Here is a 22,499-nt window from a genome sequence, read left to right on the forward strand (position 1 = left end):
CTTAGCGCTGTGTGTCAATGCAAGCACTTTGCACGAGTGTCAAGGATGACAGATTATAATCCGACCAGAAAACACCCTGAAATGATAACATCTGAGGTGTAATTTGGATTTTCCAATTCAATTTTGCGTAATGTCATCTATTGATGCCTGCGCGCCTACAACTCACCACCAATGGCTGTCATTTGTGCTCCAGCACCCACAAAACTGACTGAAGGCTGAAGTGTCAACAGCAGTCACAATCGTGTTATCTGTAATCAGTTCATACTTGCGGACCATCAATCATAATGGGATTTGTGCCGAAAAAGTTGGAGCCAGCAGTGTAGTTTTTAGATGCATTTCTTATTTATTTAACGTTTGATGATAAATCGGTGTCTTTTTGTGGAGAGTGCAGTGTAGTCAGATTTGCTGCCGTCAACAGACTAATATTCACTAACTTTAACACAGTCCTGTGGGCACCCCTACGGGAAAAAGAGTCCCGGTACAGCGAGCGCTCGGATCAGCCTGCGTGACTTTTATTAGTCCAGATTGTTTATTTGTGGTGAAACAATGAGCTGATAGAGCGACACTGGTTTACAGTGGCCGTCATTCATTCACATAATAATCCTCATATCACTATGCACTTTTTCATACGCCTGAAAACAGTAACTGGGCAAGCTCTGTGTTGGATGGCAAATGTTTACTCAGCTCAGTACATATCCGAGATGTAGATACATTGTGTGGCGGGTGTGTGTATGTGTAAGCGCACCCTGCTGTGTTGCGCTGGACACATTTCAAACATGCCAGCGCGAATAAAAAGGACCATTTTACGTAAGTGCAAAGCGGTGCATTGCGCGCTCACGGCGAGTGAAAAAAAAGCAAAAAAAAAAAAACGCTGCAAAAAATGTCTTCAATTAATACCGAGCCGTTCAAGTCTACCAAGTGGAGAGACTGTAGTGTGGTATGAATTGGCCTGATGGGAATGGACGTTTCTGCGTTTTCACTCCACCTCAACTTGATTGAAGACATTTGCTGATTTGCATGCGACAAAACCAGACGTCCGATTCACTTTGTTTTAAGCCTGACGTCAGTCTAAATGTCACGTTTGGGTGGATACTTTTTTGCAGCGGGCAGAGCTCAGTGGGTGGGACTGGAGCATTTTGGGGAGGTAGAACGCAGCAGATGGGTGGGACTCTTATGAGCCGGAGCTTCCTCTGTGTCTCAACGGGCACAAGCTTTTCCCTGCAGTGAAGAGAAGAAGGAGAGCGCAGTCGGCCGTCACCGCTCTAGACGAAGGGAAGGGGACTGTGTGATTTTTTTTCTCGTGGAAGAACACAACTCTGGTGGAAACTCTACCTGTAATGGTTCATCCTCTCATGTCGCCGTGTATGTCTTGGCAACGTTTGGATTTTTAAAGCTATTGAGGGGAAGAAGCTTTTGTGCGTAAAACCAAGGATTCACCACTCGTTTCCAATCTTTTGTACGCATCCTTCTCTTTCAAAAGGTGGGATGAATATGGACAGAATCGCAGAGGCAGTGAGAGTGCCGCCGCCTCCGCCGTCCCGCGACGTCGTGGCCCCCGCGTTTCATTTACCGAGAACTCCCAACACAACCAGTCGAGAAACGTTACAGAACTCAAGCAGCGAATCTTCGGACACAGAGTTGGCAGGTACACAGTCAAAGAGTGCTTTTTCGCAACTCGATCCCTTTTTCTTCAGAGTGCAATAACAATTTATTTTTACGTCTCTATAAGCACGTTTACGATGGGCCGTCAGAAAGGCACCCCGGGCGTTTAACGCGACAGGAAAAGGAGATAATATTTTAGTAATCTTACATGTCAAAGCGTTTGCTTATTCTCAAAGGCAATGCATTAACGATTTGTTTCCGTGTGTTACGGTGCAACTTGCACATTCATAATTTTCATCGAAACCTTTTCGAAGTAAAAATGTGGTTTGGTTTATTTCTGCTCTCTATTATAATGTGCAGACATACACCAAACAGGGGAAAATATTCTAGTTTTGTTGCAGTTACACCCCAATTTTTGTTTATGGCGCTGGCTCAGCCAAACACTTGGCATGATACCGAGGTCTGTCAGGGAAAAATGTGCAGAACAGCCTGGCCTGCTGTCAGTAAATGCATTAAAACAAACTATAAATATTGGGCCCGTCCACCAAAACTGAATGCCAGACGGTCTGTATTAACAACTCTTGGAGGCACATTTTTGTTCTTCCACTGTCACATTTTCTATAGCAAAAAACAAGGCTTTGTCTCAGTCCACGCGAGGAGGAAATAGCAAAGATGGGCGAATGTAGTTTATGTCTCGTTTCATTTGTTGATGTTATTTATGGGGCCTAAACAAAACATTATGTTGTGGCTTTTAAGTTTTAAGGTTGCCTTTTATTTTTTTGGCTAACATTTAACAGACCCATTCCCGTTTTGTGAGTAACCTTTGCACGTGTTGACCCTTCAGGTTTAACGAGGCAATATTTTTAGGACACGAATACAAGATAGCAGTCTGGAGATAAGAGATGGCAGACCTCGATGTGAAGAAAGTTATATACGTAGATCTCTCAACACACAGAGAAGAGCAGATTTAAGTTTGTTTGAAAGAATCGACAGAAAACTCTCAGACGTGTTTGTAAATATTTGGATGTAATCTGTCACTTCTCTCTTGACCCCTTTTTATGAACAACTTTGTATAAACTTTGTATCTTTGGCTTTGCTTTTTTTCTTTTTGGCAGGCCTTTGCTGTTATAGTTGACCAAAAGCTTTAGTTTTCCTTGCCGTTGCTGCACTTAAATAACTGTACGAAACATTAAGTGGGAAAAAATACTTGCGTTAATGCTGATTAAATCTCCCTACTTGCATGCTATTCAAATTAACATATGGCTGGAGCATATAGTAATTCAAACCCAATTCATGATCCACAGAAAAGGAGAGGAGCGCTGAACACAGGAGCGATGACGGCAACGTGGACGATCCGAAGAAGAAGAAGCAGCGGCGGCAGCGGACTCACTTCACCAGCCAGCAGCTGCAGGAGCTAGAGGCCACTTTCCAGAGGAACCGCTACCCGGACATGAGTACCAGGGAGGAGATAGCCGTGTGGACCAACCTGACCGAGGCCAGAGTCCGGGTAAGAGGCATAGCAGGCCGTGCGTAAAGTGTGCGCAATGCGTGCGTCAACAGACTATTAGACAAATAAATTAAGAGCATACATTAGAGAGTTATTTTGTGTTGAAGACTGCTGAAACAACCACCTAAATAAATGAAATAACTCAAACACCTGCGAATCAGGTCAATAATTAAATATAGGGCCTTGAAAATAACAGTACAATTAACAAAACAGTAGTCTAATTCTTTCATTATCAAAATACAAAAACTAGACTTAACGGCTCCATATAAGTGTCATATATTGATGCGTCCGATTAAATTAAATACTGCAATTGCAAATCAATTGCCCATTTCATTCATACAATTTAGAAAAATCTTCTCTACTGGGTAAATCAGCACAGACACCCAGCATTTATGTTTCAGTCGTAAACCTGCATTATCATATTATATGAGGCACTGAGGTCTTTACAGGGTCGCTTTTGCCCGAACAACTTCGTCCGAGGTGCTGAATTAAAGAGTTAAAATACAGCCTTTTAACAAAGTTCCTGCAAATAACTACATTATTATTAAACAATTTAGCGAGTTAGAAATTAAACGTTTGACATAATTCAACCCTGAAGAAAATCCGTTGACGAAAAAACTGGACGATTTTCAAAACTGTGGTGTTAACAGATATCAAGTTGCAGTCATCCCTGAATGTGAAGCTACGGTGTGTCCAAAAAGTAAGTCATCCATTATTCGAACACGTGCGTAATTCACAACATAGCGCGCAATGCTGACACAAGCAGGAGGAAAACTGTTATAAAACACGTTTGTGTTCACACATATTTGGTGAGATTTTAGCAGAAAGGCAAGTTCTGTAACTATTTGGATCAGTTAGATATTCGATTCTTTTTAAAGAGTGTATTCGCAGCTGCTCATGGAGCCAATTACTTATTTGTCTTTGGATGACATCATCAGTCTGGGCCCTTATATGTCCCTGAGGAGGGGACTGTGCATGCAGCCAGATCTACCTGGAGCTGTGCAATCATTAGGAAATGCATGTGATTAGATTTATTCGAGGTTGTTTTCAGAATCAGGACGATACATTTAAGAACATTTAAACAATCCTATTTAACCAACATTAACCAAAAGAGGTTTGAATTATTGTATGGCAAATTTAAACTAGAAGATAGCTGAAACAGAAAGGTGCTTTTTACTCTTTTTTTGTTGGACTGACTACAAAAATCATGCGTATGCAGTTTTCCCACACAGGTGGTTATGCTGACTTCGTTTCTCTGTGTAAAAAACAACAACTATGGATGCAAGAATCGTGCGTCAAACCAAACAATTGCAGTCGGTTTTCATTACAGGCAACTGGCGCCTGCCGGCCCGTGCTTACAAGACCATTCGTCTCAAATTGCATAAAAAAATGCATACAGCTTTTTAAAGTGCAGGGGGGAGAGAGAAAAAAACAAAAAGTATCTGAACAAGTTTTGAGTGCAATTTCTGAGGCGAAGGAAGGCGAAAGTAAAACAGTGCTTCCTTTTATATTGGCGGAATAAAAAGAAAACTTTGTAGTACAGAGCCTGGCATGACACAGAGCAGCCTGAATAGTTCTGATTCATATCCGAGCTTTTTATTTCATGTTTTGACGTTTTAAAGTGATTAGACTTGACCTTTTAAGTGTTTAATCAAGCTCAACAGATATTACATGGAGATCAAGTGATATTTGTGTGCTCAGCTATTTTTACATGTCCCTGTCGTCTCTAATGGTGTTTTTTCTCGTTATCGTGATAAACATTATGTATAGATATATAATTTATTAATTTAGATTTATTTAATTTTTTGCTGGGTACAGGAAACTGAGCTCAAGTGTATCCCTCGTGTTTCCACCGCAGCTCCCAGTCACATCGCTCATGTTTTTGTGGACAATTTGTCCGCAGCACCCTGTTCCCTGCGCCACTATAAATAGCATCCGCGGGTCCGTCACGTGTAAACTGTTTCTACTATGAATTAAAAAATGACTTGCAGAGTGCCGACTAACTGATATTTTGTCAGGTTCCGATAAGGTGTGAGGATATCCAGAGGCGCGTGTGATTCCTATACAGTCATCGACTGCGCGTGTTTGAAACATTTTGTAAACTTGTTGGTTGTATTAGGGGCAGAGTGACCTACATGCTCATTTTAAACACACACACACACACACACACACACACACAGGTTATAACATTTTATATTAAAATAAATAAATGAAACTCATTTGTTTTTACACATCCTTGGCTCCAACAGAATTGTTTTGAGTTGTTACTATTTGTTATTGTATGTATGCACTATAGGCCTACACTAGGCTTCTTTACATTCCCCGTGTATCATTTTTAATCTGTCAGAATTTAATTGAGTATCCATTAACAAGGTTTTTAATATTCAGCATAAATAGATATTTAATGCTGAATTTTAGATAAACAATTTTCAAGACTCTTTACACAATTTGAAATTGTAATTTATTTACGTTATCCTTCAGAACTCCTTTAACACTGCGCAAATAACTAAATACAAGTCTAAATTAATGTTGCTTAACAAATGAGGTTTGAATAATAAGAAATAATAAGAAACTTCCAAAGAGGTTTTTTACTTTAAAAAGTTTTACAGTCAGTGCTGCACTAATTTAAAATAAAATGTTGGTTTCCCATTCAGGAAACCTGACTGAGAATTTTAGGAGAAAAAAGACATTTGGGACAAAGTCCAGATTGATATGTCCACTGGGAAAAAGAAAAGAGCTCTCACATAAATCCACAGCCAAGACTTGGGCACTGAAAGACTGAAGATAAAATTAACTTTAAAGAGGTTCATTTTATAAAAAATAAATAAAAAAAAGCAGAAACTGATTTTTTGTGACCATATATAAACATTTAAATGTATAGAGCCCAACTTGCCCAACTGAAAAGTTTGGCCACAAGGCAAATAAGATGAATACAGTCAGGACCTTCTTTGCTGTGTTTACAGACTGTTGTAAACAAATCTGAGAGCATTAAACAGATGATGTTATATCAAAGAACTGTCTATCAATGAGCTGCTGCAGCTTAATTTTTTTTATTTAGCCTATCTATTGCTGTGGGACTCCTGAGTCTGCCTTTGAAATATTCAAACCCAATAAATTACATGACTTATTAACATTGACGTGTATGTGTGTGTGTGTGTGTGTGTGTGTGTGTGTGTGTGTGTGTGTGTGTGTGTGTGTGTGTGTGTGTGTGTGTGTGTGTGTGTGTGTGTGTGTGTGTGTGTGTGTATGTGTCATATTGTATCATAAAGTAGAGTTTAACGAGTTTTGACACCCCTGCGCTAAAAAGTACATAATTATTCCACAGTAATAATAATACAATAATACATGCTGTCTATCTTCATTATAATGCTACCCACTGCAATTTGTAGATTTTGGGCTATAAGACATGAAAGTGTAGGCAGGGACGACTTAATTTTATGACAAAAATAAATAAATCAAGAACCTAAATAATTCCTAATTGCCTACACATGACATGGTAAGCAACAACTACGCGCATTCTCCACAATACACTGCCGTTAATGTTCATAGAATAACCGTGCGTGTCTCCTCCAGGTGTGGTTCAAGAACCGCAGGGCCAAGTGGAGGAAGCGGGAGCGGAACCAGCAGATGGACCTGTGTAAGAACAGCTACCTGCCCCAGTTCAGCGGCCTGATGCAGCCTTATGAAGACATGTATCCGGCCTACACCTACAACAACTGGACCAACAAGGGCCTCACCCCGGCGCCGCTGTCCACCAAGAACTTCACCTTCTTCAACTCCATGAGCCCGCTCACCTCTCAGTCCATGTTCTCTGCGCCGAACTCCATCTCCTCCATGACTATGGCGTCGGGGATGGGCCACTCCGCCGTGCCGGGCATGCCCACCCCTGGCCTCAACAACATCAGCAACCTGAACGGGATCGGCACTTCCGGGATCAACTCGGCCATGTCGTCATCCGCGTGTCCGTACGGGGCTCCCGGCTCTCCGTACAGCGTTTACCGGGACACTTGTAACTCCAGCCTGGCCACGCTCAGACTCAAATCCAAACAGCATCCAACGTTCGGATACAGCGGCCTGCAGAGCCCCGGCACGAGCCTGAACGCCTGTCAGTACAACAGCTGACGGGACAATAAGCGCGAAGCTGAATCTAACAAATATAAATAAATATATATGTGATGAACGGACAGAGGTGTCAGAGCCTAGGCCTGTAGGCTTCATGTGGATGGAGAAAAAAAAATTCAAAGACAACTAAACTGGATTGGTTGCAAACATTTTTCAAAAAAGGAAAAAAATGGATTATGCGGGTTGTATGTGTTTACCAATGAACTTGCACAGCAATTGAAATGTCCAGTTTTTGTTTATTTTTTGGGGGGGTATTTTTTTTTTAAATAATGAAGACGTGTTACTGCACTGTACATATGTAAATGTAAATATATACAGGCCTAACATATGAAACAGACAATGGGATTTTTTTCTGTTTTGTGCTTTGCTTGCTTTTGAAGACTGATTGGCAAGGGAGGGGTGGGATAAGGGATGAGGGTTTGCAAGAAACAAACAAATAAATAAATAAATAAATGTGTCGAGCATATCATGAATCCAGGCTCTAAGTTAAAAAAAAAAGAAAGAAAAAAAATCAAGTCTACATTGTACATATTTTATACTGCTTCTGTGTGCTTTCTATTTACCGTCTATAGCAGGCTGCCCACCGGCCCGTTTGACTCCATGACGCCTCCCGTTCAGTGACTTTACTTTGAAAATGTTTTTTTTTTCCTTCATTTTGTTTGAAATAGAAAAGCCCGCATGTTTAACTTGAGTGCAACGTGTTTTGTACGATGATGTAAGTAAGACTTTGCAGAAGTAAGTTCATTAAGCCTAAACTGTATACAAAAAGGTGATTCAAAGTTCTCGTGTGTTTATGGTACATGTTTGTTTGAATAAACTCCAGGAAAAGAGAGGTTTATTTCAAGAATGTTTAAGAGGAGTCTTTGTTTAACAGACGAGCCGCAGTGGTCCAACATTCCCCCCAAAAGAGCAGCAAAACAAATAACTGCTGAATACCCGCAGCCTTTTGATCCACACACTTGAGTAGGATTATGACAGGAATATGAAGATTTTTTTAAGGATTAATGGGAATATAGGCAGTAGTTACTCTGGACATAACCGTGCCATTTTTTTATTTTTGTTTCTCGTCCATTTTGAAGCTTGTGAGATAAATCCACCGGAGTTTCAACGCATCTTGCAACCTTTCAGACCTTAATATCTAATGAATAGGATTTAATATGATCAGCGTCAAGCCTTATTATGGGCGACTGTTATTTGGCGAGTATGATAATCACCATATTTCACCACTCAGAGCAGAAAGGTCCCACATGCGCTTCAGATGTGTTTCAATTTTATATTATTCAGGTCAAAAATAGGATTTTCTCTCATTGGATATAATTACACGAGATTACATTTGGAGTCACCCAGTCTGAGGGATGGAGCTTTCCCGCACCTTTCTATAGCCCTACCTAACTCCAATTACTGTATTTAAAAAATGACCAAGTGGTGTGCGTCTCAGCCTCAAACTATTATATTCAGCCTGCATATTTATTCCAATCACAGGATTATTATTATTCTTTTTAAGTATCCTGTGACTTGACGCCATCACTATTGAGCTAAAACATGCGCGTCAACCACCTCGAAAACTGCATTTCAGTCCTTCTTTGGCGCAATCCCGCGCACCATTGTCCAAGCGCAAACAAAATGAATTCAATCAATACCGTATCTTGTTTTCTGACACCTGCAGAAATCCACATATCTATATTACTCACCGCCGGACTGATATTAGCGCGCAGCACAAATGGAGCAGTACGTGATTGTGTGCTTTAACTGATAGGGCTCTGCAGGATGGATGTTTAGGATTACACTCTAATAAATCATTAAATGCGAAACAGACGTCTAATGACTAATGACTAATACAACATCTTATACTTGAGGAATTATTGCACGAATCGTTATTTAATCCTGATAAGGATCTACAGTGTTACAAGTCAATCTCCCTAATGTAAACCAGCCTCTATAGTGAGTTTTAAAAATGTGATGCTCATCCTAATATTAATATGATCTACAGAGTGTGTGTTGGGTTTCAGGTTTTGGTCCAAGTATTCTAGTCCACATTACTCGAGAGTTTCTAGCTCCTTAGTCACTTTTTGCCATTCACATTTTCTACCCTATATTCAATGTAGGCCTACTTACTTACCCTATACGTTTGTTAAAAGTGTTATTTGACGCTATGGTGCCCTTTCCTATTTTTGGATCTCCTACTAGCATAGGCCTACGTATATGTAATAAATTTAGGTGTGACAGGCAGTCCGTTGACCTTATGGTGGCTCTTAACGGATTATTTTCCAATAGTGCCTTTATAATATTTTATCTAATTAATATTAATTGTATTTTTTTGTAGTAGCTCTATAACATTTAACCATATACAGGGCACTCAAAATTACGCCTCATGGGTCATTTCCATAAGTCTCCATACTTAAAAAAATAAAATAAAAAAATAAAAGTCACTGTTAGTTGAAGGCAGCATCTAAAAGTAAGGCAAAGTGAGTTTTTTTAGAGGCTTTTCAGAAATAACCTTCCTGCGGTGTTTCCATAATATCTGTATGGGCTTATTTATCGTTAGCCTATACTCAAAACTTTGTTAAAAAAGGGACTCTAACTGGGAAATTATAGTGAAGTTAGTTTTATTGACGTGAAGGTGGCCTTTTGACACTTGTTAGTTCCTCTATAATTGCATAATCAAATTATATGTCACCTTAATTTGAAGTGCGTCTGTAATATTATTAATGTAATATTTCAACAGTATTAGCCTATTAGGGCTACATTTGAAATGAGTTTATCTGGGCCTCCTCATGTTTTTTGGTTTGGTGAATTTATGTCGTCTAAGGGCTATATAAAAAACTTTAGTAAGTAGGCCTTTGCATTAAATTTACTTTTTAACTTTATTCTTTAAAAGAAACAATCATCCAATTGACACTGTTATAGTCCTAACCTATTAGTGTGTGTAGCATTCAAGTGTGTTTTCATAATTTTTCAGTAGGCTAATATTTCATTAATAGGCTAGTTTACTGACTGGAACGGAACTGGAAAATTCATATATCAACATGGAGCTATAGGCTATAATATTTTCGTATAATTTACCTGATGTTTCTATTTCTTTATCTCACTCTGTCACTGGTTCACTGAAGGTCTTTTGTCGTTTGGGTTCACCATTCATAACAAGTCACAACAGTAACATCAGCAGCGCGCGCCGCTTCAAATTCTTTCCTTGGGCGCGCCCGCGTTCACGGGGGGCAGAACGTTTACTCAGGGCGGGCATGCGCACTGGCTGTAATTGCGACTATCCGCTTTGATTTGGAAATGTTTGACGAGAGGACAAAGCGCACTCTAGGCGCACAGCCATTGGTAACAAAAACAAAGCCCGCACGCTGTCGTAAATGTTACCCATAATACTCTTTTCCCAGTTATAAATAAGAGCGCGCAGCACCGTGCACGCGCCTGAACCTGAAGGGCAAAGTTCAACACGCCGCTTTATAGCAGGTAAATATTTGAACTAGTGTTTCTCAGGCTAGGAAATCCCCACTTCCCCTAAATTATTAGATACAGCAAAGAAAGAGAAAAGGAGAATGTGTCAAATGTAACCACTAGTGTTGTGTTGAGCCTGAGTGTTCACAGTTAAGGATTCGCCTTTTTCTCACATAAGAATGACTTGAATACACAGACTGTTAACTAATACCTGATATATACAGTAGGGGAGAACGGGGTAAGTAGGCACACTTTTTACTCTAGTGAGAATTGCTCATCACCAAAACATCTGTCAATAGCCATTCCTACATTAAATTGAAGCTTAAGGTGTTGGCTTGAAATGTGTGTCTCTCTTTTTTTCCAACTTATTGTAATGAAGAAGTAATTTACCATCAAAGACACTCTGACACATTGTGACAACCAACCCCATCAAGGGGTCGGTTGTCATACACTATGGGGTTGTTTGTCACAATGTTATCTTAATGGGAAAAATCTTAAAAAGAAGGCAATGAGGCAGAACCAAATTTGAAAGTTTAATTGCATTGTCAAGTTGACAAATAGGCCTACATAACTTACTGTAGCCTTGGCAGCTGGTCTAGTTTGGGATGCACTGGGTTGTTTTGATTTTGTTACCCTTTTTCCTTTTGCTTGCTAGCTGCCTTTTCCTGCTCTATTCTTTCCTTCTCTGGGGTGTCAGTGAGGATACAGCTTGACAATTTCTTTCGTTATTGGGTTCCTTTTCTGGCTGCAGCCTTGAGATAACATGTGACAACCAACCCCCCAAAAAATTTGACGACCAACCCCAACCTGAATTTCTTGCTAGCATCAAGGCCAACAACCATCTGACAACTAATTATCTTGCTAACAACAATCTAAACTATAGCTTACCCTTCACACTTTCTGAGGGTAACAAGTGTTTTGTTATAAACCCATTGTGTAAAAGCCTAGAAGAAAAATACTGAGAAGCAAAATATTTTGAATTTGACATGAAAAACACAAAACATCCTCTCACCTGAAATGCAGCTGTCTTCCTCCAAGGAAGTCTATGTATGTGACCTCTGATCCCAATTCTGGACCTTTTTTATATCAACATTTCAGAGCTAGCACGCTCTGGTGGCGAGATATAACGAATGTGACATCCAACCCATGTGACAAATTACCCCGTTCTCCCCTATTTACATTTTCTGTGAAGTTTATGGTTTTTCCTTTGAAAAAAACAGTATACTGAGTATAAAATTAAAGCTTCCGGTGAATTTGAAAAAAAAAATCTAATTAGGCCCTAATAAAGCAAAATCTATTTTGAATATCAAATAATATTGCATCATTTCAAATGTCTCATATGTGAAGATTTGCTGCTTTTTTCTGAACTGTTGATCAGACCAAACAAGACATTCTGAGAGACATCCTGGGCTCTGAGACATTTTGACGACATCTTCAGTTTTCGGACATTTCCTTGACAAAAAAAACAGTCACTCGGTTATTTGAGAAAGTAATCAGCAGACTAAGCATGAATGAAAAGCCCCCACAACTTGAGGTCACAGCATCAAGAGGGAGGACTGCTGTTAAACTGTGTCAATATTTTAGTAAATTATTTGATTAAAGGAGAAGTGATATTTTTTGTTAATATACATGTTAAATCACTCTATATTCATATAGCAATCACTTTAACAGTATGCACAGTTCATAACATAGGTCTCCCAGTCATTCAGCTTTGCAGTAAATGCCAGATAACATTTTGAGTATCCCGCTAGTTTTATCCAATAAGGAGACATAGCTCTATAAAGAGACGGGTCTCTGTGCCTGTGTAAACGGTGACTCGCTGCTCTCCATCGCAGCACTATCTGACGAAGACGGCTGCCTGCATGTTAATTTGGTGGTGGCATAGAGATGAGGGAGGGGACTGCTAACTGCAGTTGCTGACAGGAAGCTAGCTAAAAGGATCAAATCACTTACTTCTATAAGAATTGGCACCACTAAACATCAACTAAGACAGGTTCTGCATTGTCCTCTTGTAGCCCTTTGGTCATAGTCTCAAGACCTATTTTAATTTTCATTGTACTAATAAAGTTGACTCAGAAGCTACCATGAGGTTGTTCGGTGTTGGTGTCCACGGGAGCACAACAGCATATTTTTAGCCCTAGGCCCCACTAGCAGGTAAATGCGGCCATGCTGACATAACACGGTAGTGGGCTATGAATGAAATCCATTAAAGAAACCAAAAGGCAAGTGTCAAATACTATTTACAGATATACACTGTACATCTGTAAAAACCTGATCAACTCTATGCGAAGGAGATGTGTTGCACTGTATGAGGAAAATGGTGACCACACCAGATACTATAATGCCACCAGGACACCAGAACGTGTAAATGGAAATAGGTCTCCCTTGAAAAAGAGTCTCCGGTGTCAATGGGATTTACCTATATAAATTAAGGTTTTAAATCTTGATATGCCACACCTGTGCGGTGGGATGGATTATCTCGGCAAAGGAGGAGTGCTCACTTACACAGATTTAGACAGATTTGTGAACAATATATGAGAGAAATTGTTCTTTTGTGCATAGAGAAAAAGTTTTAGATCTTTGAGTTCAGCTCATGAAAAATGGGAGCAAAAACAAAAGTGTTGCATTTATATTTTTGTTCAGTAATTACTGGTTGCATAAAAGTTGGCAGCACTCATCTATCAAAGGGAAGGACGTCTTTGTTAAGTGTGGCACAACAATTATCCATGTTACATATTCCATACAAGTATTTAACGGGTATGATTTAAAAAAATAATGACACCATAATGTAATCAAACCTATCATTTGAAATGTCACTACACTTCTGCGACTGACATTTGGTCTGTACAACCCCGTCCATCTGGTGAAAACTTAATTAACAAAACAAGCCCGGCTAGACCTAGGCCCCCCGTCGGCCATGAATACAATGCTTCCACCAGGTCGCTGCAGCAGTTAATCTGATCCTGAAAACCTGCACTGCAGCTGCATCCTATAAACACAGAGTCTTTGTTTAGATCCAAACCTGTAGTTTATACAGAAGCACTACCTAGACTCTGTAATGCAACAATACTGACCAGGTAATGCAAGAATAGCAGCACTGACCTTCATCACTTAATGAGCGACCACACTATGGGAATAAAGCAGCTGCTGAACCCTGAAAACAAGATGGCAGCTCACACAATCAAGATAAGTACTTTAGGTTATATACTTGTGTTTTTGTTATCAGCAAAGTTACTGTATGAAGCCTTATTTATAGATCTATTACAAGTGTATTTCAATCTCTGCACATTTAGTTTGGATACTAAAATCAATCAAAAGAAATGGCTGCTTGAATTGGAGGAAAATATGAAGTCAGTCCAAAAAACATTGTCATGCTTTGAAATTTGCATGATTTGTAAATTGTTGTATGGTCCTTTAGAGCTGCACAATGTAGTCCTTCATTGAAGCATGATCTCTAAAAAAATGGCATGTAGGGTTTTCAAATCTTAAACTTGCAGAAAACAGAGAGCCTTCAGAAGAAAGTGAACCAACAGGCTGAAATCCTGCATTTCTGCTCACATTTGATTGCTTTTGGATTACTGTTGCCATGGAACCAAAATATCACAATCAGCAATTTATGGTGTTGCATGTTTTGCTTGTTTCAAACAAACGTTGGGTTATCTCATCTCGCTTTTCATCAGACGGTGGTGTCTCCAAACCACACACCATTAAAAGGTGAAGTAAGCGATTAATTAATGTTAATATAAGTGTTAAATCGCTCTTTATTCATACAGTGATAACTTACACAATGTGCGCTTTTCATAAAGCCGATCTCTCAGTCAGCTCATGGACATATAAAGAAAGAGTCAGCTGCTCTACATGTAATCAGCAAATAAACTTTTTGGGGATCCCGAAATTAATATCCAATCACAAGAGAGAGCGCTACAAACAGACACCCGTCTCACTCATGGTCTCACTGCCGGTGCACGCCAGAGCTAGCCTGGAAATCCAGACCCCAACAGGCGCCGCAAATTTAATTTGCCAGCGCCTAGTGGCAGGTCTGGGAATGCCAGGCTACGCCAGAGCGACAAATGGGTGAATGTTTATGAGCCTACAATGGCGGAGCAGGAAAAAATCCTTCCTAATGTCTGTTTTGATGGTTTTCATCATGTTTTATCACACTTACTTATCTGAGATGGTGCTAGATAACTCGCTGTTTGAAGACCGCAGTGCATTAATGTGGTGACGTGGGGACGAGGGAGGGGACTGCTAACTGCAGTCACTGACAGAAAGTTAGCTAAACTGACCATTCCGCTTACTGAACCTTGAAGTCATTGTTTGGCTCTCCGACTGGAATTTTGTGCCATTGTGGTGCGAGCTACCCAGCCGGTTCAGCCAAATGTCATGGATTATACTTTACATTTATGACAACTGCCACAGGTGATATAAAATGACAGCATCCAATCTGAGAGGGAAGTTTTATTGGGTCCACCTACTTCATTATAGCTTTCGCCCTTGTATGTGTACAGATATACCTGAAAAGTCTTAATCTGTATGGTTTACAATAGACTGCAAATACCAACCTGTATGCGCACAAAGGATGAACTGTGATGAAAGGATGATCTGGAAATGCATCTTTTGGAAGAGAAAGACAAAGTACTATTGAATAAATAACAATTTTCACTTCATCACCTGATATTTCCGAATGACTTGAGGCAGTGGTGTATGATGCCATCTTTACTAACTAGCTTATTGTCCTTGCACTGTAACGTGGGTACATTCTGCAAACGGAAAGGGGAAAGACCGAGCATTGCAATCGGGGAACTTTCACCACTAGATGACGCCAAAATACTCTTATATTATACGCTGCACCTTTAAACAGTTTTATAGAGGCTCAACTGTATGAAAAGTTTGGGGGATTTAGTTTGCAATATTGTTGTTACTTGTGTTGTACTTTGTCATTTGTCATTAACCTTCAATGATATAATGGGCTTGTCAAAATACTAGAAACACCGGGTATATAAACTCGGAGCTAAGCTTTTACATATGCCATTTTGAAAAAATCCCTGGAAAAATCCTACAAAAATGCTGTAAAAAGCTGCTTCATTTTACTCATTCAGCTGCCATAACAGAACTTCCCATTTCCACATTCATGAATTCCACAGAGCTCTTCAGTCACTCTTAGTGACATCATCCACATGTCTGCTGGACATTCTCAGACAATCTCAAGCCAAATTGTATTCAGTGAACACAAAATATTTTACTTTGAGAGATGCCTATGATTTCTGAATTTGTCATTAGTCACATTCACAACTATGTGAATGTGACCACACACACTGAACTGATTGTAGCCCTGAAACAAGTTAAGCATTGTATACAGACAATATATCACAGCACAAATTTAAATCCATTTAAATTTAAAAATCTATCAATTTACAGCTGGCAATTTTATTGCGATACCTGGTAGTACTACATATAGGCATACATACTACTGTATATAATATACATACTACAAATTAAATATTTTTTTAATTCAGCCTTAATCCATCTACAAAGCAGAACTATGTCCGTTTAATCTCTATTTGTAGAATATGTTTGTGATGATGCTGTGTTGATTAAACAAAAGAGAACTGAGCACATTTGAAACAAGTTGAATAATGGCCTGAGAGCAAAACAGTCTCACCCTCACAATCTTTAAACCGGTGGTTTTCAAACTGTGGGGGTTATGGCGGGGGGGCGGATGAATATGTGAAAAAAATAAAAAAAGTAGTTTGTGTTTTTTATATTAAGATCACGGCATAGCTGGACAAGAGTTATTCTGCTTCTTTCCTCTCACTGCATTTAAATGCATTCATTATATTACAGAGAAATACCTGTAGGTCTCGTCAAAGAAAAAGAGGACCAAGCCCAACCCAGAGGACCCTGCATAATCTTTTTTATTTTAAATTAATATTTTTATGGAAAATCCACATGTCTTTCTTCAATAACTTCTAATCCATCAGACCCAGTGTCTCCAAATTATTTGTTCACACAAAATTCCTCATATTTAGCCTCTTAATTTTCCTCTTAAAGTGCACCAGATTCATGCATTTCACTTTAAAAAGGTGAAAAAAAAATCGCCCGGGGGGCATACCCCCAGACCCCCCTAGGAGGGTCTGGTTCTCCACTGGCTACTATTTTCCTCCATCAGGACATTGGAGGCTCTTGCGAAAAAACACTGGGTGTGAATGACATTTAACAGTAGTCAATAATTTGGGCAAGTCTGTCTGCCTATCTTTCTCATTCCGCTGCACACTCAGTCACTACTATCCATGCTTAAAGGAAACACTGCATTAAGATGCTAAAATGTATTTAAAAATGCATTAAAATGTTTAGAATGTTTCAAAAATATGTTTAAATTTGTAAAATAATTAAAAAGGGGGGGGGGGGCTCCGCTGAAATTTGTTCTCTGAGGGGGGGCTCACTCTCTCACACTTTGAAAACCCCTGCTTTAAACTATACATAAAACCCTCATGGTGATGTGTCCATAACCTTCTCATTCAGTGTATTCCAGCTTTACTTTATACCACACAATAAGTTGTGCCGGTCTCAACATTGCTTTGGTGGGCATTTTCCTTAAAGAGCACACTTGGGAAAAATAAAATAAAATAAAAAAAAAAAGCACATGGCACCACATAGGGCATACCAATTTCCCCTAAAATATAAATATGTCCAGTGCTATTCTAATTTATGATTTTGTTATTTAGTGACCACTTTAACAACTGTTATCTACAAACACATTTCTATGTCGCGGGTTGAGAACTTGAGATAACTTGTTAAATTGCAGACAATGGTTTTTGCATGGTGTTGAATTTCATGCAATGCTTTTGGTAATGTCTGTTTGGCATTGGAGACTTTGTGAGTCTGCAGTTCTGTTGGCAGCCATTAAGAAACATATGGGCCATTAGCACTACCACAAATGTTTGCTCTGTGCTGTTTGATAGTAAGCTAAGTACTGCTAGCATGTTGGACATATCAAGGTAGTGTCTTACCGTTGTCCTTCTAGTCCACAAGCAAAGGATCTCACATCTTCTTATACTTCCTGGTTCTACCATGTTTAAAAAAGGAGGGGGTGGGACATTGTTTTTTGATGAAAGGTGTTTGTCTCAAGTTAGTGGTTACATATACAGTACATATGGGACTGGCATTTTGTATTGGTGTGTGAACAACACTGTTTAAATTCTTAATCTATACGTGGCTGCATTGTTTGTTTGTCTGTATGTGTGTGTCTATGTTGATAACCCCTACTTGTGGTTTAGTCCTCTCCAATTAGTTTCTAGGAGGATATATAACAGTTGGTGGTTGCGTTCCGAATCGCATACTCTTTCTTTTTTCTATTCTACATACTACATCCGACGATAAAAATAATCTAGTTAGGATGCAGTAGGCATACTATTGGGACATACTTTACTCTCTTATTTCATCATAACATTGCGCCTTGATCTTGCCTCTTGCTTTTATATCCGTCGCATCCCCGTTTGTTTTCATATGGAGGCTTCGTCGATGTGACGTCACTTCACGTGCGCACTGGATTGTGGGTCAGAATCGCCCAAATAGGATGCACTTTTCAACACTAACAATCTTGGCCGCATGAAGTAGGACATCCGGGTACTTCTAACCATCCTAAATCTGGCCACAAGAATCGGGACATCCTAAATCTTTTTTCTACATACTATATAATAGAAAGTATGCGATTCGGAACGCAACCGGTGTGTGGAGTTGCATCCTACTACATATGAGGAGATGGTGGTAATACACCTATAAGCTGGTTTGCAACTGCCAGTAAAATCCTTACAAGAAGGTATTAATAAATGTTTATTATAGTTTATGAAAACTTCAGGTCATTGTGATTAGTTCATAAAGACAGTGTTTGTAAGCCTGATGAATTGTATTCTTCTGTAACATAGACCGTTGCATTGGGTGACATGTTCCTTCATTGCATCAACATGCACTGTGATCTGGCTCCCAGGAAAAAAAAGGGAAAAGAACAACACTAGTGCACTAAATATGTATTCATTCACAATCTAAAATAGTCTCCAACAAATGCACTGTTAACTTATTTTGAGTAACATTTGCTCAAATCTACAGTGCCCACCTGTTTAAAGTAATGACTGAACACAGAAAAAGTAGCATGGCCTGAAATATAAGAGAATAAAACAGGTGTAAAGCTTTCCAGTGTGTCTACTGTACCGGACCTGCCATTGTGAGTTGAGAGTCCCTGTTGACCAGTGAATAATATAAATAAATATATAAAAAATATTTTTATAAGGATGTTTGTATGTGATACAACTAGTCAATATGGGGATGCCATTTCTACAACATGACCAAAAAAAATATTAAGAATTGCAAATAGCAGGTTGGATCAGGAAGCTCACAGGATCTGTCTAACTCTCACCCAACAAAATGTCCTTGAACAAGACACCAACTTTCAAAATCTTCCAGGAAAGGATCATCAGGCAAATTTCTCAAACAGCCCAGCGGTTTTTTATTTTCCTGCCTTTCTCCAACAGGATTTCATTGTATCTTTTAGTATTACATAAATGTGTTAAGCATGCATATGTTGTCTTTGTAAATCTATTTTATAAAATCTATTTAATAGGCCTGAAATCAGCTGGGTGATTCTAATACTAACTGCTATATCAAGCCAGCATTAATGCTGTGCTGCAAAGAGATCCACTCTGGTGTAGTGCTAAAGATGTATTACTAAATTCTGGATCACACAGTTAAAAGAGCACTTGGCCAATAAATGCATGCTGTTGCAAGCCAAAGTACAACACCATGAATTATTATAATTACATGTGTCCCGAGAAAATCATGTAATTACCACCAAGACTTGGTCTCAGTAGTGCAGTAATTCTGACAAGACTGACACATGACAGTCATTTTGGGATTAGTGCAATGCTGAGTCGAGCTGCAGTTGCTTCACAGCTTTTTTTATTTTTGTAGTGAGTGTGTGTGTGTGTGTGTGTGTGTGTGTGTGTGTGTGTGTGTGTGTGTGTGTGTGTGTGTGTGTGTGTGTGTGTGTGTGTGTGTGTGTGTGTGTTGTGTGTGTGTGTGTGTGTGTGTGTGTGTGTGTGTGTGTGTGTGTGTGTGTGTGTGTGTGTGTGTGTGTGTGTGTGTGTGTGTGTGTGCTTGGGTGGCTGGGAAGAAGAATAAATCCTTCTGTATGAAGGATCTGGTTAAACAAACTTGATTTATTTTAAAGGAAGCCAATTATCTGACTTCCTTACTCGTCAGAACTCCCTTGATGAGCTCAACTGCTGCTCTCTTTGAAACACCAACTTGTCGATGTAAGGAATTATGGGGGATGTAGGAAATCCCTGCTTGAAGTTGACTGGGCATGACAGAGAGTGGCTATGCTAAAACGTTGATTGAATCCAATTACATTTGATTGAGATATTCTTCTTGAATATGAATTATAATAATGTTGGTGAGCACTTTACTAGTGCATTTCATGTGGTCCAATGTTACGTTAAATATTTTGTTTTAGGACCAACTATTTGCTAAACTTAAGATATTCCCATCAGCCTCAGCTGTACCATGTAAATAATGCTAATTAGCATGTTAACACTAAGATGGTGAGCATGATTAGCGATGAGCATTTACTGCAAAGTGTCACTGTGCCTAAGTTCAGTGTCACAGAGCTGCTAGCTTAGCTGTAGACTTAGCGTTGTTAACACACAGTCTACACCCATATTTAGATTGGGTGTAGTGTAGACATGGTTAGGCTTGTAAACTACACCACACCCAAGACGGACAGTAAACACATATTGAGATTTTTTTTTAAGGACACAATTTGTGACACTGCTAGATGGCCTTAGAACAAAATCACTTCCCATTGAGACAGCGTTAAACTGCCAATTAATCGGCAAAACAGGGAACAAATGTTTCTGTTCACACACAAAAGAACAGTCCAGTAGCCCCATGGGCAATGTGCAACTGTGGTGCATTTGATTAGAACAAAATGCTACACAAATGAATCCGCACATGTTGCGCTCCTGGCTGCTTTCTAGCATCAAGTGAACACTGTGATTACTATCAGCGATGTGTCTGCAACAGATCCCACAACAGACGGGCCCACATGCTAAACACTGGTCTGTGCACTCCCCCTGGAGACTCCAAAAGCAGACGGGAGTCAAGATTGACTTTCTATGACCTTGTTATCTTTATTTGGCAGTATCAGATTGCAACTACCGGTCCGCCAACCTATCCCCACATGGCCGGGGAGTGAAACTGCGATTCACACACAAGAGGAGAAATATGGGCCGCTATCACGCACAGCAGCTACTTGGAAGAAGCCCAGAAAGCCTCTCTCCTGCTCACGGTTTCGCCTCTCACTCACGGATGAAACCCTCCCCCCCAGTCCAGCTCTCAGTCAGTCACTAGACATTTATGTTGGGGAGAATTATTATTTTTCCATCTCAAGGTCTTCACAAAAGAAGGGGGAAAAGGCATCCCCCACCTGGCCCGTCCCGCTCATCTATTCTGAACTCGGTTCCTTTCCACTCTGCTGTCTTTTACTCCCCTCTGAAATCTCTTACCCCCCCTCAACACGTTCTCCGTGTGTGTGTGTGTGTGTGTGTGTGTGTGTGTGTGTGTGTGTGTGTGTGTGTGTGTGTGTGTGTGTGTGTGTGTGTGTGTGTGTAGGCTGGACTACTGGCGGTGCAGAATTAGTAGGTGAAGCTGAAAACGGATTAAGGAGCCTGGATCCAGGGAGTTCTCTAATGGGAGAGCTGGCTTGGCTGCCTGCTGCTTCTGTCCATCAGCTGAGGCCAATTATCTGAAGAGACCACATCTGGACTGGTCTGGCCCGGCATGGCCTTGAAGGAACGGCTGTCTGGACCCTTAAAAGTCCCCCCTCCTCCCCAGAGGAAGGATGATGGTGGCCTTGCATCTAGAGAGGCTTGTAGGGCTGACACAATTAGACAATTAATCTATTAGTGGATAGAAATATTTAAAAGTTCCTCGTAGCACCTTTAATTAATCAACAACTGTTTTAAAAAATTATTCTCACAAATAATATTTTTTCAAATTTTGTATTTCTTCTCTCCTGCCACTTTACGGCCCCTCAAATGCATCTTGTGACTCTCTGGATGGACTCCGACCCAAGGTTGGGAACCCAATGTACTAAGTTAGCAAACTGAAGTAGTTAAAACTATAGCTCCCCCTTGACCAGCTGTAGGAGTAAAATACTACGTAGTTGAAAGCGTTATCACGCTGGTGTGTCCACTTGAGACAATACAAATGGCATACACAGTAGTCCTATAGTGTATACAGAGGCAAGGGGGTTTGTGTCATTAATCATAACTTACAAAAAGCAGTTTTAGGGGTTGTTGCGTGGGTCAGTGTTGTGAGGTTTTTCTACACATCAGATGCAACTGTTTCTAAGACTATACAGATGAATGAACAGGGGGTTAGGGTCTCCCAAAATCATCTTTGCAATATGATATTTATATCTAACTTTGATCATGTGCTTTAACCTCACCAACATGTGTGTGGGCCTGGATGGCCTTCACTGTAAAGACGCAAACCGATGTAAAAATTGGTTGAATAAATTTGATTTTATATAAATGCAACCAGACTAAAGCGCATACGGTTCACATTACCATGTTAGTCCAGGCATGAAATGTGAAAACTGAATTTTAGAAACAACATCAAACTGTAGGTGACCTACAGAGTTGTATGACTTTGAACAGAACTGCTATGTGGAAAAACATGAAACCTATAGAAAATAATGTGAAACATTGACAGTGAACCACACAGACCACACTCAACTTCCCAACATCGATCTGTGATGTTTTAC

General features: G+C 39.8%; 1 protein-coding gene across 1 annotated transcript; it reads left to right on the forward strand.

Annotated features, from left to right (window-relative positions):
- Positions 1-1,276: 1,276 nt before the first annotated feature.
- pitx1 (paired-like homeodomain 1) lies at positions 1,277-8,042 on the forward strand. Its single transcript, XM_080040535.1, has 4 exons — positions 1,277-1,362; positions 1,481-1,645; positions 2,907-3,109; positions 6,683-8,042. The coding sequence occupies exons 1-4, from the start codon at positions 1,338-1,340 to the stop codon at positions 7,229-7,231; spliced, it is 942 nt and encodes a 313-aa protein (XP_079896661.1). The 5' UTR covers positions 1,277-1,337; the 3' UTR covers positions 7,232-8,042.
- Positions 8,043-22,499: the final 14,457 nt, after the last annotated feature.

The sequence above is a fragment of the Ammodytes marinus genome, assembly GCF_949987685.1.
Source record: "Ammodytes marinus genome assembly, chromosome: 14".
Taxonomy (NCBI): Eukaryota; Metazoa; Chordata; class Actinopteri; order Uranoscopiformes; family Ammodytidae; genus Ammodytes; species Ammodytes marinus.